General features: G+C 44.6%; 1 protein-coding gene and 1 long non-coding RNA gene across 3 annotated transcripts; one reads left to right on the top strand and one right to left on the bottom strand.

The window, feature by feature from the left end:
- Window positions 1–1,518: 1,518 nt before the first annotated feature.
- LOC6615134 (small G protein signaling modulator 2) lies at window positions 1,519–12,676 on the bottom strand. 2 transcript variants are annotated; one of them, XM_032724333.1, is made up of 7 exons: window positions 12,490–12,676; window positions 7,011–7,684; window positions 6,063–6,786; window positions 5,699–5,995; window positions 4,138–5,590; window positions 3,810–4,087; window positions 1,519–3,638 (listed from the first exon to the last, which is right to left on the bottom strand). In XM_032724333.1, the coding sequence occupies exons 1-7, from the start codon at window positions 12,560–12,562 to the stop codon at window positions 3,550–3,552; spliced, it is 3,588 nt and encodes a 1,195-aa protein (XP_032580224.1). In that variant the 5' UTR covers window positions 12,563–12,676; the 3' UTR covers window positions 1,519–3,549. The 2 variants fall into 2 exon arrangements, with proteins under 2 accessions (XP_032580224.1, XP_032580223.1); XM_032724332.1 differs by lacking the exon at window positions 12,490–12,676 and adding an exon at window positions 9,696–9,735.
- A 481-nt stretch (window positions 12,677–13,157) lies between these two features.
- LOC116801962 lies at window positions 13,158–13,659 on the top strand. Its single transcript, XR_004362337.1, has 2 exons — window positions 13,158–13,254; window positions 13,317–13,659. It is a non-coding gene; the product is annotated as an uncharacterized LOC116801962 (long non-coding RNA).
- Window positions 13,660–13,689: the final 30 nt, after the last annotated feature.

Here is a 13,689-nt window from a genome sequence, read left to right as displayed (position 1 = left end):
ACACAAGTCTGCCCCAAATTTGGATGAAAACATTTCGGTGTAACTCGTGGCCCGCTGTTGCTTCGCTTTGAGTTTGCGCCCTGGCCATGTAACCCGCAACCTTCCGCCCTGACCCGCCCTGCACCACCCTGTGCCACCCTAAACCACCCTAAGCCATCCTAAACCAGCCTGCACCAGCACCACTACAGTGCCTAACATAACCTACTCACTGCGGATTCGTGTGTACCGAAATATTCCTTAGCTAAGGTCTCAGGTGCAGGCGAAAGCGAATTTCTGTGCTGTCCAAGCGGGAATCCTGCCCAGCATTTTCTCGGCATCCAGCTGTGCAGCAGAAATAGTTATGCTTCCATTGCTTAAGGCAACAGGAGGAAAGTGGCCATTAGCATTCCAGGGGGGCTAAGCAAATATCTAGTGGACTTCGCTTTTATCAACTTTTAAATTACCCATGACGATAGTCCTAACAAAAATGGAGGACAGCTATCAATTAGTAAAGTTACTTATTTTAAGACAAACAAGAAATTTAATACTCTAATATATGTACTATGCTCAATATATGCCTTTTTCATAACCGTTACTTGAAGAGTAACCCTATGAAGTATATTCATTCTTAATCGGGATCAGTATTCCGATCTGACCAACGGGCAGTTGCACCGAACGTTCATCTGTCCGTACGCCCTTTTTAACACATTCACATTTCCTTTGAGTAATGGGTATCCAATAGACGCGGAACTGGACTTCAGCGTTCCATATTGCTTTAGTTATTGTAGCCACAGAATTTTGTTGAAATGTTGAGTCTTTTAGTAAATAATACTTTCAAAAATTAATGGAATACCCTTTATTATAAACGAAAACAAGAGAGAATGCTGTAGTCGAGTGCCTCGTCTATCAGATACCCGTTACTCAGCTGATAAATTTAAAATCTGTCGGTTTTGGTCGGCTTGTGACTGTTTGAGTGGGCGTGGCAAAAAGTTTTTTTGCAAGTCGATAAAATTTTTCAAGACTAAAAAATTTATGTAAAAATACGAAAACATTTTGCAAACATTTGCGCGTGTTTGTGGCGGTTTGTGGGCATACGAATGAGCATGCCAACATGGAATCTGTATGCTTAATCTTTTATAGTTCCTGAGATATCGACGTTTATACAGACACGGCCAGATCGACTCGAATCTTAATCCTGATCAAGAATATATATATTTTATACGGTCAGAAACGCTTTCTTCTGTCTGTTACATACTTTTCAACGAATCTAGTATACCCTTTTGCTCTACGAGTAACGGGTATAAAAATTAGTAAAAATTCTAGTGTCTTTCAAATAAATTTACATTTATGTTTTAGAGATCAGTTGTATCTAAGCGTCGGGTTTTTGTAATTTCGGATTCTGTGGATGGAGCATATCATCAATCAATTTTTATGGAAAATTTTAAATAGCAAGCAGCTATTTTTTAGGATACTTCAAAAAAAGGCAAATTAAATTAAAATGTTCCTACCTTTAGACCAAACTTATCAAAAAGTGCACGGTTAGATTCTTGTAAACATTTTACATAATTCCTTTTATTTGGTTTTCTTCGACATGGTTTCGGTAAATTATACATTGATCAGTTATTTGTATTTTTGTATTTTTGGGCTTTATGTGTTTTCACTTGGAACATAAAACATTAGTAATATTCATGCGTATGCTATATGTGTGGTTACAATCGTGGGTAACGTAGTACTCTATATGCTCGGGTTCTATAGGTGGCGTCTCTACACAGACGGGTATAAATATATATATATATATGTATGTATATATATATGTAGATTAGCTTGAATACGATATAATATAGCGAGAGCTCCCGCCTTGCTCTTAGGGTTTTTATATTTTTCCTACTTCATCTTGGAGGATTTGCAGATCTTCTGTCGAATATGTGTATCAAAAGAGTGGCCGAAATTTTGGTTGGACTTTACTGACGTTCCAATCCCCTCCCCGTTTGCCCAGCCAAGTGTAAAATATATCTTATCTCTCTTTCTTGCCTCACCTACCCGTCTCTCTCTCTCTCTCTCTCTCTCTATCTCTCTCTGTTGCCAGCCATCTCGTTCTTTTTCGTATTTATATATACGTTGTAGCGCTTACAAAAATATCGTTATTCAAAGAAGCAACAAGAAATCACATGAAGTATTTTTTTTGGTTTTTCTTTTTCGACTTTTTTCCATACACAAAAAGCGTGCTACTCGCATTAATTTAGGTTCCACACAAAGTGTTGTTCTCTAAATAGTTCTATATAATATAGGTTGTATATAAGCCCAGTGGAGGGATTTTTGGTGCGCCTGCACTTACCAAAAAACAACGCAAAATCGAAACCGAAATCGAAACCGAAATTGAAATTGAAAACCGGATAGAAACTAGATAGTTTGCCTGAACGAATCGGGCTCGATTATAACAATACACGGCTAACACATTCCGCTCTCTATATCTATGCTTCGGGTTAATGCTTGTATAAATATTAGTTAAATATATGTATATATATATCTTTACACATATTGGGTTGCACATCGGTTTCGCTAATACAAACAAACTCAACGCTTCGCAGCCATCAACAACAATTTCGTAACAGTTTTGTGTGGGTTCGTGTGCGACGGCAATTGTTCGATTTACCTATAGAGATAGAGATATAGCCCCAGGATCCACCTGTCGGGCAACTCGAGTACAAAATGTTTTCTCAACGCTTGCAGCTACAAATGAAAAACAGGAGAAAACATATAACAATGAACATTAAGCGAACAATTGCAGTTCGATTCGGGGGGTGCTATCTCTAAACTTTTCTGAAACTCTACAAAATTGAATCGTGACTTCAATGAGCTCCCCCGAATGTCGTTGAATACAGGTGTACATATGTATACTCGTATATAATAATATATCTAATTGTTAGCCAAAGCGATAACATAACATTAACAACAGTTGACCGCAGTCGCAGCCGCACAGCATTGTCATATATAGACGATATCTAATACAATATCCATATATGTACGTGATCCACTCCTGGTTCTCTCGAATATACAAAACGTATAAATATGCCACTGCCTGTATATAATATAATCGGTATATCCATGTATATTGTATAAGTATAAATAGTTTATCTTTTACGTTGTTCGATTTCCACTTGATTTACTTTCTTGTGTTTTTCAGGTCACTACAATTTCCTTAATTGTGTTAAATTTCTTTAAGCGATTCCCAGCCGTTTCCAAAAAAAAACCATTGCGGATTACGGGAGGCGTCCCAAAAACCACAGCGAGATCCTCAGCTAATTGCAATCTCTGGGGTTATTCATATGTTATGCGTTATATGTTATGAATGTATGCATATATGTTGTAGGGTATATGTTAGAGGGTATGTGGTATGCATATGCTTTGTGGTTGGCTATATACCCCTAAGCGCTTTCTAACTGCGATTCTACGATTCTACGTTCTAGGTGCTAACAACTTAGTACGTCGCATGCTCAATACTGATCGGCAACTGAGGTCTCCAGGAACTGACGATGGCTTACTGATGGCTGACGATGTGTCCCTCCCCGTCTACTTGTTCTCGATGATCGTCTGAAGCTGGAGGACCAGGCTCCTGGACAGCTGCAGGATCGACTGGGCGTTGTGGCGCTCCGCCATTTCTGGAAGGATCGTGAAAACATATAAATGAAATGGATATATATCACATATGGAGATATATATATAATAGAATGTAACAAACAACTAAAAGCATTTAGTAGTACTATTTTCTGTTACTGCTTCCTTTTAAACCCTCGAACTTGTTTATCTAAAGTTCTTGTAAAAACCATTACCGTTGAAGAACTTGATGACGTCGGTGAAGTCCATGCTGTTCGAGAGGATGATGTCGCGATAGGTCTCCAGCAGGGCCAGGGCCAGGAAGAGTACGAAGTGGCCGGAGGCGATGTGCTTGGCCGCCCAGATCACCTCCCAGGTGGCGAAGACGTCGTCGTAGACGAGCTCCCTCTTGAAGTCCAGCAGGAACCACCTGTAGCAGAAGTAGAAGTGCGTGTAGTCGCCGTTCGAGTCCATCAGGTCGTACATCTCCGAGTCGAGGATCTGGATGAGGGACCTGTGCGAAGTGGGTTAGTTAGTTAGTCCGACTGAAAGTGCTGCACTCACCTCATGTTGGCAAAGTGCATGTCCATGGCCCCGCCGCTGGGGAAGTTCTCGATCATGCGCTCCATGAGCTTGCAGAAGCAGCTGTAGCTGAGCGACTCGTCGTCGAAGATGACCAGGAGGGGAGCCACCAGGTCGCACATGCCCTGCATGTAGCCCACGTCCAGGTGCTCCCACACGTACGTGGAGATCACGTTGCGCAGCTTGTCCAGGTTCTCGTTGGCGAAGTACCAGTAGTTCCTGTCGCACCGCTGCACGTCCTTCTCGATCCGGTGCAGATTCAGCCCGAACTGCTCCAGCAGCTCCACGCTGTAAACACCTCCGTTCGAGCTGGCTGGCGAGACGCAGGCGGACTTGGGTTCCTGCAGGGCATCCAGGGAGGCCACCACCGTGATGTCCTCGTTGAGGGGCGACATCAGACTGGTCTTCCTTGAGGTAAACTCCTCGGTGGGATCGTCGTCCAGGGCGTCCAGCGAAGCCGCCTCCGTTATTATGACCGCAGTGGCCGGCTGCGATGATTCCTCCTCATCCTGGTTGTCCAGCCTCACGTCGTCGGCGCTGTGGAACTTGCTTAGCAGCCCAGGAACTTCCTCCTCCTCCAGCTTGGCTTCTGCCATGTCGACGAATTCGTTGCCCACCGTCTCATAGCTGCTCGTCGACGGGGAGCTCTTGATGCTCAGCATCAGGATGTTGCCGCTGCTGTCCAGTCCCAGTCCCAGATCGTTTTCGGTCTCGGAATCGGCGAAGCAGTTCTCCTGCAGACGCAGTGGTTCCATATTGTCTATGTCTTGGAACTCCAGAACCAGTTGCTCGCTGAGTCGCGGCATTTCGCGTTGATCATGGTCCTCTTGATCCTCCTGGTCCTCCTCATCCTCCTGCTTTTCAAAGACCTCCTCTTTGGGGTTACTTTGCTCCTGCTCCTCAGCCTCTTGGCCCAATTCCGCCTCATCAAATAAATCCCCTGGATCGGAAATGTCCGAAAAGTCATTGTCATCGAACACATCATTCTCGCCCTCGTCCAGGACCAGATGCTCCTGATCTTCCTCGCCGTTCCCATGCTCAAGTTGCAACAGTTGGCTGCCGTTTGTGAGTTTCTGGTGGGGATTCGAGGATCTCGCGGCATTGGCCGCCAGGCGCGCCTGCTCGGCACTCAATTTGGCCACGGCCAGGGCCGTCTTCTCCTTTTCCCGCTGACGCACGATGGCCTCCACAGCCAGCCACTCGCTCATCGTCGTCTCATAGTAGTGCTTGCAGGTCTCGTCCTGCTTCTTTCGCTCCTCCGGCGTGGAGCCGAAGTCGTAATGCCCCAAAAGGTAGGGCCACACCTCCTTGCGCAGCTCTGGCTCCACGCCGCCGAAGTAAACGAGTCGATAGAGCTCCAGATCGCCGGTGACCACCCCGTTCTCTTGCATCGCCAGCCACTTTCCACGGGTCAGACCCTCCTCGTCCGCGGCCACTGGAGGGGGATGAAACAACATTTTAGTTTAAAATACGCAATTAATATAATCCGAAATTTTTCGAGACGATTTCGAAATATCTAACATAAAAGGAAAACACAACTTACGATCTGGCATGATGCGACCGTTGACCAGCCCGGACAAGTGGGTGCGGACAGTGGAGAGGTGGCGACAGTAGGCCAGCCAGCCGTAGAAGGCCCTGGAGATGATTTGCCGGCGCATGGTGGAGCATACCAGCTCGATGCTGGTGCTCTGGCTGGCCTGGATCAGTGGCGTTTCACAGCTGCTCTGGTCAATGGAGAGACTCTTGCTGGAGCAGTCGCTGCTGCCGGTGGTGGAGCAGCTGCCGAGGTGCTTCCGCCGCGGACTCGATCGCCCCAGCTCCAGGATGGGGTGGCTGGCCACTGGAAAGTACAGCACAGGATTACATTAGGGTACCAAGCGCAATCAAAAGTGTGAAACAACTCTTACAGAACTCCTCGTGCTGGCACTTGCTGACGACACGGAACACATAGTCGATTGGCGTCTCGTCGGCCACGGAGCCTCCGGCCTCCATCACGGAAGGCAGGATGTGTCGCCTTACGCTCTTGGGCCAAGGGAACAGCTTTCCAATGCCGCGCTGCGACCAGAGCGGCGGATCCAGCTGACCATGTGGCAGAAGACCCGTTTCCAGACAGCTGAGGAACGCCTGAAGGTGTCCGCCTTCGGGAAAGTGAATGGGCGGCCGCTGGACGCCATCCTGGCCCACCAGGATGATGGTGCCGCCGGTATCGCCGCCGCGATTCTGGTGACAGTGCACATAGACAATCTCGTCCACATTGATGTTTAGGGCGTAGCTCCAGTAGAAGCTCTTATCACCGCCGTCGCCGTCGTTGTAGCCATTCATCAGCTGGTTGGGCGTCCACTTGATCGTCAGGGACTGGATGCTCTGGTGCAAGCTGAGATATCCCGGCATCGGCTCGGACACGTCCTTAGGCAGCACCAGTACGTTGTTCTTGCCGTAGAGCAGCGTGGTCCTCGAGTTTTGGTGCAACGATTCCACGTAGTCCTTGGCCACGCTCGCCGGCGAGCAGGCCTTAAAGGACCCACTGCTCGTGTCCTCCGAACTGGTGTGCAGGCTGCGCTTGAAGTTGATGATCGGCCGGTGGGTGGTTGGTGGCGTCCGGTTGCCCGAGCTGATCCTGTGGCGCTGCACCTGCGATTCGGGGATAACAAAGAAATAAATCGTGATTTTTGGGTATCCACTTTTAATCCTAATTCAAAGAAATAACGTTCAAAAGGCAAAACTGCATTCTAGCCCTTGAATAACTGCGCCACAAATTCTGTGCCCATGTGCATCATGACGTTCTTACGGACGGACAGGTAAAGATCGTCTGGGCGTATTTTATACTTTTATACTTCCGGGATGACCACACTCACCAGCTCGTCGGCACAGGGATCGGACCAGTAGTGGTCGGCAGTCTTGGCCCGGGTGAACTCGAGGGCACACGGACCCACCAGCAGGGAGCTCAAAATGGAGCCGTAGTCGGGATCGGCGACCAGCGCCTCACGATCGTAGTAACTGTTGGCGTTGCTGACCAGGTGTTCGATGATCTTGGCCAGCCGTTTCTCGTGCAGGGCCAGTCGGATCCACAGATACTTGCCCAGCGGGGCACTGGCTCCGCCTCCGCCTCCGGGACCCGCTCCCGCTCCATTGGTGACCGTGTTGATGGTGGTCACCGAGTTGCTGCTCCCGCTGCCCTTACTCAGGAGCTTGGGCTTGATGATGCTGTCGCTGCTGGAGGAGGATCGCTTGCCGCTCACCGCGTGCGACTCCTGCGCGAGTTCCAGCTCGAGGAGCCGGCGGCTCACGTAGTCCGCCTCCGGGCAGATCTTAGCTATCTTCTGGATCAGCGCCGTCGTCGAGGAGGTCTTGAACAGCCCCAGAGCCCTTCTGCGCAGACCGTGGCTCAGGCAGGCCTCCACGGCGCCGCACAACGAGGTGACCGAGCTGCTCTCCTCGTGGACGTACTTCTTGGTCACCGCCTCCTCCATCAGCTGCTTCACCTCCTTCTTCACGCTGGCTATCAGCCGCTCCTTTAGTTCGGTTTCCGCTGAAGAATAGATAACAAGGAAAACCGTATTCAAATTTTGATTTATTGTATAGTAGTTGGAAAAGTAAATACGAAAAATTATATCCTTTATATCTATTCTTTTTCCGAGTTAAGTTTTAAAACAATTGCTCCTAAATGTTAAATAAATTATTATTATAAATTTGAATTAAACTAAGAAGCACCTTAATAAATAAAGTCTGAACGAACGAAGTCGGGACGCAAAGGGTTGCCAAAGAAGAGCGGCATTTTGTCCACCAAATGGGAAATTACTTATTTGCGTTATTTGCTTCGTGCGGTTATGGATAATCCCAGGACCTCCCCTAACGACCGACATGACACTTCCACTCCCACTTTGTATTTCCCCACAGAGCACTCGTAACGCAGGCCCGATAAATGTGCTTTGATTGATTGTACATGCCGCCATGGAACCATCCCAGTCCTTGGCATTAGCCTACCCAGTTGTCACATTCCCCACCACTCAGAACTCAGTGCCCAGTAGTCAGTGCCCAGTGTCCGATGTCCGATGTCCGATGTCCGATGTCCGATGTCCGATGTCCGATGTCCGATGTCCGATGTCCGATGTCCGATGTCCGATGTCCAATGTCCTGCCCCCATCTCGTCTGGGATTGCGTTTGCTTTTGGAGTCTACCGACCGACGTCAATCATTTTGTCATCGCTGTCAATTTTTGTTTCGTTTGCTTCTGTGCACAAAATCGTCCCTATGCTTCACTGCCCCCATATACCAGCATTTATTAGTACATAAATATATGGCCGAACACAGTGCGTATGCGTAATTTATGAACTGTTCGTTCGATCAATTTAATTGAAGGAAACAAATTTTTATTTTACATTTTTTAGGCTTTTACATCAATGTTGTTTGATGAGTTGAAGTATTTACGAACTAAATATGATCGTTGTTATCAAATGAATGTGTATAAGAACACAGTGCGTATGAGTTATTTTTCAATAAATTTATTGGTAGGAGGGAGTTTATTGATTTTAAATATTACGAAGCGGTGTGAAGCCTGTTTGAATATACTATTGAATGACTGAAATGAATCATGGTTAGTACATATATTTCTTACTGAAGACACTGCGTATACGTAACGCGTGAAAGTTACAAGTTTAGTAGTGAAAAGCTTGCATACAACTTGCTAATAAAATGAAAATCAAAAAAACAATTGAATTGGTTAATTTTGCAGCGTTATTGCCAGGAAAACGCATTAAAATGCTTGCTAACCTGTTGCGCCCTAAAAATTTATATAAATCGCATTCAACAAAATCTTTGAACAACACTGCAAATTCTTTGCTGCTTCTTTGGGGCCCTTGAATTCCCACACGCACTGTACACGCTCTATATACAAATATGCTAATGGGATGAAACGACCACGAAGTGGGGCAGGCCAAGAATGAAAAAGGGCCAGGAAGCAGGCCGGAGGCAGGGTGCTCTTCTAATTAGAATGGAAATAAAGGATTTACGCCGCTACGTGACATGGACCTCCAATTTCTCGGCTCCACTGCTCGGAAAGCAGGACACGAGAGCCAGGACTAAGGTCCTGGACTCAAGCAGAGCCAAAATCGATAAGAGAAACTTCTGAAGTTATTGCAACAGTTCTGTAAACAGTAAAAAGCGTCAGTTTAAGAAAAAACACAGAGAGTCAAGCACAGAGACTCTAAGCCCTAGGTTTCAAAATTAATATTAAAGCAAAAACCAAATAAATTGGAAAACAAGAGTAAATATAGTTGAAATTTTTATAATATATTTCCCATAATGATTAGGCATTTAGACAAACAACTTAATTCGAATTGCGACTGTAAAAATTCAGCTTGAATTGTAAGTAAAAACTCCCTGGTAAAAAACACAGAAGATCGCAGAAATATTGCAAATCATTCGAGCAAACAAATAATTTCAAATAAATTCTCCAACCACATAATCATTAATAAAAATCACTTCGTTTCGGTTTCGAAGACGTATACCACATTTTCTTAACATTCAAACTATCCAACATACCGCACTTTGCCTGTAGAAACCACATTGGAAATGCGCGAGGAGGCGGCACGAAAATGCGAAGTGCATTCGGGCACATCGACACATGCACTAAGTTGTTTATTTTCAATTCCCTCAGCAATTTGAGTGAAACATTGCGATAAACAAGACTGTGTATGTGCGTGTGCAGAGTGCGGCTGTGTGTGTGTAGTAACCTTGACTCGATGCTAAAAAACTTCCTTGAATTCTAACCTACAACAACAGAGCGAGACGGTCGAAAGGGCGAGAGAGAGGGAGAGGGCAACACCTGCGACGCTACCAATACATACAAAAAGGCGCACGCACACGCATACACTTGACCCTGAACAACATAAAACAGCTGATGACAGGACGAAGGGCAAAAAGAGATAGCGAATGAGACGCTGAAAGGCGATGCCTCGCTCTCTCACTCTCTCTACGCTCTCTTTTTGCAGAGAGGGATGGCGAATTTGTGTGTGTGTCTGTGTGTGTGTGTAGTCGCTCTTTAATTTGCCAGTAACACAATAACAAAAACGACGACATGGGAGGGTCCCGCACACACACACACACACACATGATTAAATCCCATGCCAGGGCAGCCATATTGCTCAAACATATGTTTGTTACCGTTACCCAACAAAAGACGCTACACACACGTTCGCCAGCATGTGTATGTGTGTGTGCGTGCACGGCGAAAGTACAAACAAACAGAACGGGAATTTAATAATGGGATTGCAAGGGCGATTTCTTAGGGACTTTGCACTTTTTGAAGCAACAGAAATTGCCTTGTTCGTTTTCAATTGTATTCCAGTTAAATGTTTAATATTTCCTACTTTTTCTTAAACTATTTTTATATTGCCGTTTTAAAAGATATCTGAATTTTTAGCTGATCCGTCAAATACAACTCTGCGTATACGTCATAAATTATTGCTCATACGCAGCCCTGCTAAGTATGCTAAGATTTTTGTATTCCTCAATGCCTGTCTAATAATGCCATAAATATTGAAACGTCTTGATAATTGGTACCCGCAATCAGCACTGAGGGAAAAATATATAAATTTTAAATATTTCTGAAAGTTGTTAGATAGATAGATTTCTGTTATTGCTACCAAATAGATTTAGACAACTGAGCGAACAGTGTCTGAATGGTAAATGTGAGAAAAGAAACCCGGACATTGTGCGCGTTCCTCTGATTACATTAATTGCCGGGCAATTTGATGGCTTTCAAATGAGAGAGCAGCCCGTGGGGGGGAGAGGTTTGGAAAGGGGGGCGTGGTCCGTGAAACTAACCGAGCGTAATCGCACCGAAAGTCGTAATGCAATTACCGGTTCCGTCCGGCACTAAGGGTCGCTATATGCGATACATATGTACGCATGTACATATGCACATATATGCGATACATTCACGCTATATATGGCCAATTAGCCGGGTGCAAAAGGTAGGGGCAGGATGAAAGGCGAAGACAAGCAGCAGATTAACGCCAAATTGACCTATTGGCCGTGAACTTTGCATTTCGCATGGCCAGTGGTGGCAAAAACGTCGCTCAATCGATACCAATTAGAGCGGCATTACCTGCGATGCACCATTTTCCGTTTGACTTTATAATTGTTTTTGTGGCCTCACTTTCCGTCATATATGTATGTATGTTTGTACATATAATGGCATAAAAATCCAGAAGGTGATTACCGCGAAAATGCCAAACGCAGCCTCCTCTCCGATGGCAATGGCAATGGTGCGGCAAAGTGGGACATTAATTGGACTCTAGTTAATTAAAAACAGCTGTACTGTATTAAAGCTCCCTCAGCTCGTTAAAAACAATATCAATTACCGTTATTTGCGTCCTCTCACTCAAAGTTCGAGCCAACAAAAGCGCTCTTAATAAATAAAGCAAATCATTTCCATTCCAACTCACGGCTAACTTCTATGATGTATCGCCGCACTCAAGTTAACTCAATCGCAAAGTATTGTTGAGAAAGTTGCAGTCCAAGGCGATGGAATTAATACACATGTGTGTGTGTGTGTGTGTGTACGCGTCTATCCCGCGTTTTCCTCCGCACAACAACAACACCCTCTCGATTTTATTGAAGCAATTTCGAAAGGTTTCGCTTGCCTTAGCTTTCCATGTACAGTGACCACTCTCCAAATTAATTCACCAAAATGAAATTAAATTACGGCAAATTGGAGAAATACTCAAGCAAATTATTTAAGAAAAGCCTTGTCTTGAAATTGTTTGATCGGGTTGCACATAAAATGAAAGAAAAAAAACAGGGCATCTGAAGACCCATACTGTACTCCTACATTTCAGACTTTTTCCAGCTTTACTTGCAGAAACGACGCCAAATCATTTCACTTTCGCACCTTCTACGCATCAACGCCAGAAACAACAAAAAAAAGCAAACACACACACTCGCACACTGGCAAATGTCCTGGCATTTCGGCATTTGTAAATATGTGTGTGTATGCATTATATGTAATTGGTATTTGCCACGTTTGTTGTTGCCAAAATATTAGCACTGAAAAGAAACGACGTTCACTTTCCAAAACATTGCGGTCGTAAATAATACAAAGCAATAGTCAATTTGTCGATCCTTAATATATTAAACTATATGCACTTAATAAATAGGTGCTTGATTTCTTTTAAAGGGTTTTGGAATTTTTATGAATTACATCCATTTAGCCATCGCATTCCCAATTATAAGCAACATTCTAAGAATTCGGTAGAACACGTGCGTTTTCCGCTCAGTGTACGGAGGGAAAGGGGAAAGAGAGGGCCCAGGACAGTAACTGTTTCTCACTCACCGTTGCTGACGTCGCCTGAAGCGTTGGCAGCGCTGCCGGCGCCTCCGCCGCTGAAACTGTGTAGCATGTTCATCTGTATTGGTGGTTGATGGACGCGCTCTCACTTGCTCTCTTCTCCTTGCTGTGGTACAATTCTTGGGTCAAATTGTTTCTCTCTCTCTGCCAGCTGCTTGTTTGTGTTTTCTTCTTTTCCGCTGATTCTGTCTTCGGTCCTCGCTTTTTTACTAACAAAAATTGCTGTATCAAAAATTTTCTTAGATTCGTTGTCTCATTTTTTGCTTGGCTTTTGTTGAGTTGTTTTGCTACATTTTAACTACTACGCACGCACACACTCCCGCTCACGCACACACTTATATAACAACAACAGAGTGTGTGTGATGATGCTGCTGCTTTGTTGTGTAGTAGTTATTCACATTTTTGCTGCATACTTTTCGGCTGCTCCTCCCTCTTTTGCGTTTCGCCTTTTGCGTGTATGTGTATTTACGCAGTGTTTAATTAGAATTATTTTGTATATTTATTGCTCCTTTCGTCCTTTGTTTATTTTTGATTTTATTACTTATTGTGCCAGTTGTTGTTTTTCCGCCACACAGCAGCTTTTCCGCTCTGCTCGCCAGTGCGATTGGTCTCTGCTCTGCCGGCGCCGCTGTCTCGGTGGACGTCGCTGCGCTGCTCTGCCCGTCAATCGACGCAACAGCGCTACTGTCTGCCTATCGATGAGCAGGAATTTCAAAACAGGGCTGTCAGCCCATTGAAAATTATAGTATTGTACGCATATGAAAAAATATCTATACATTATCTGTTTCAAATATTAATTTTACGATCTGTAGGTCGGATGTTAGGGGTCTCAACAGTTAATTTGCTGCAGTTTTCAATCTTAGGTTCGCGTGTCGGATTAAAACTCTACCTAAGCCCAAAAAACGCAACAAGGTACCAATAAATCCGTACAGCTTTAAGATAGAAGGATTCCCTAAGTTAATGAATGAATGAAAATGCTAACGACTATCAAGCCTTGGTAATATAATAGACTTTAACAGTATCGCATTATATTAAGAAAATATAATCTTTAATTTATATGTTATGTTGTGATATGAAGTTAAGATATCACGATGTCACAATCAATAAAAGTGTAATTGTTTTATTAAAAAATATGAATGTATCATTAGATGTTAATTAACTTGTGCTAATTTTGCTTTCCATGAT

Source organism: Drosophila sechellia, chromosome X (genome assembly GCF_004382195.2).
Source record: "Drosophila sechellia strain sech25 chromosome X, ASM438219v1, whole genome shotgun sequence".
In the NCBI taxonomy this organism is placed as follows: Eukaryota; Metazoa; Arthropoda; class Insecta; order Diptera; family Drosophilidae; genus Drosophila; species Drosophila sechellia.
This window is presented reverse-complemented; position numbering and strand designations above follow the sequence as displayed.

What these genes read in the sequence shown, in the direction of transcription:
- LOC6615134 (XM_032724333.1), bottom strand. Translation starts at nt 12,562, where the DNA reads ATGAACATGCTACACAGTTTCAGCGGCGGAGGCGCCGGCAGCGCTGCC. An exon ending in TTCAGGCGACGTCAGCAACG is followed by an intron (nt 7,685 to 12,489) that starts GTGAGTGAGAAA and finishes TCTATTCTTCAG; the next exon opens with CGGAAACCGAACTAAAGGAG. An exon ending in ATCCCTGTGCCGACGAGCTG is followed by an intron (nt 6,787 to 7,010) that starts GTGAGTGTGGTC and finishes CCCGAATCGCAG; the next exon opens with GTGCAGCGCCACAGGATCAG.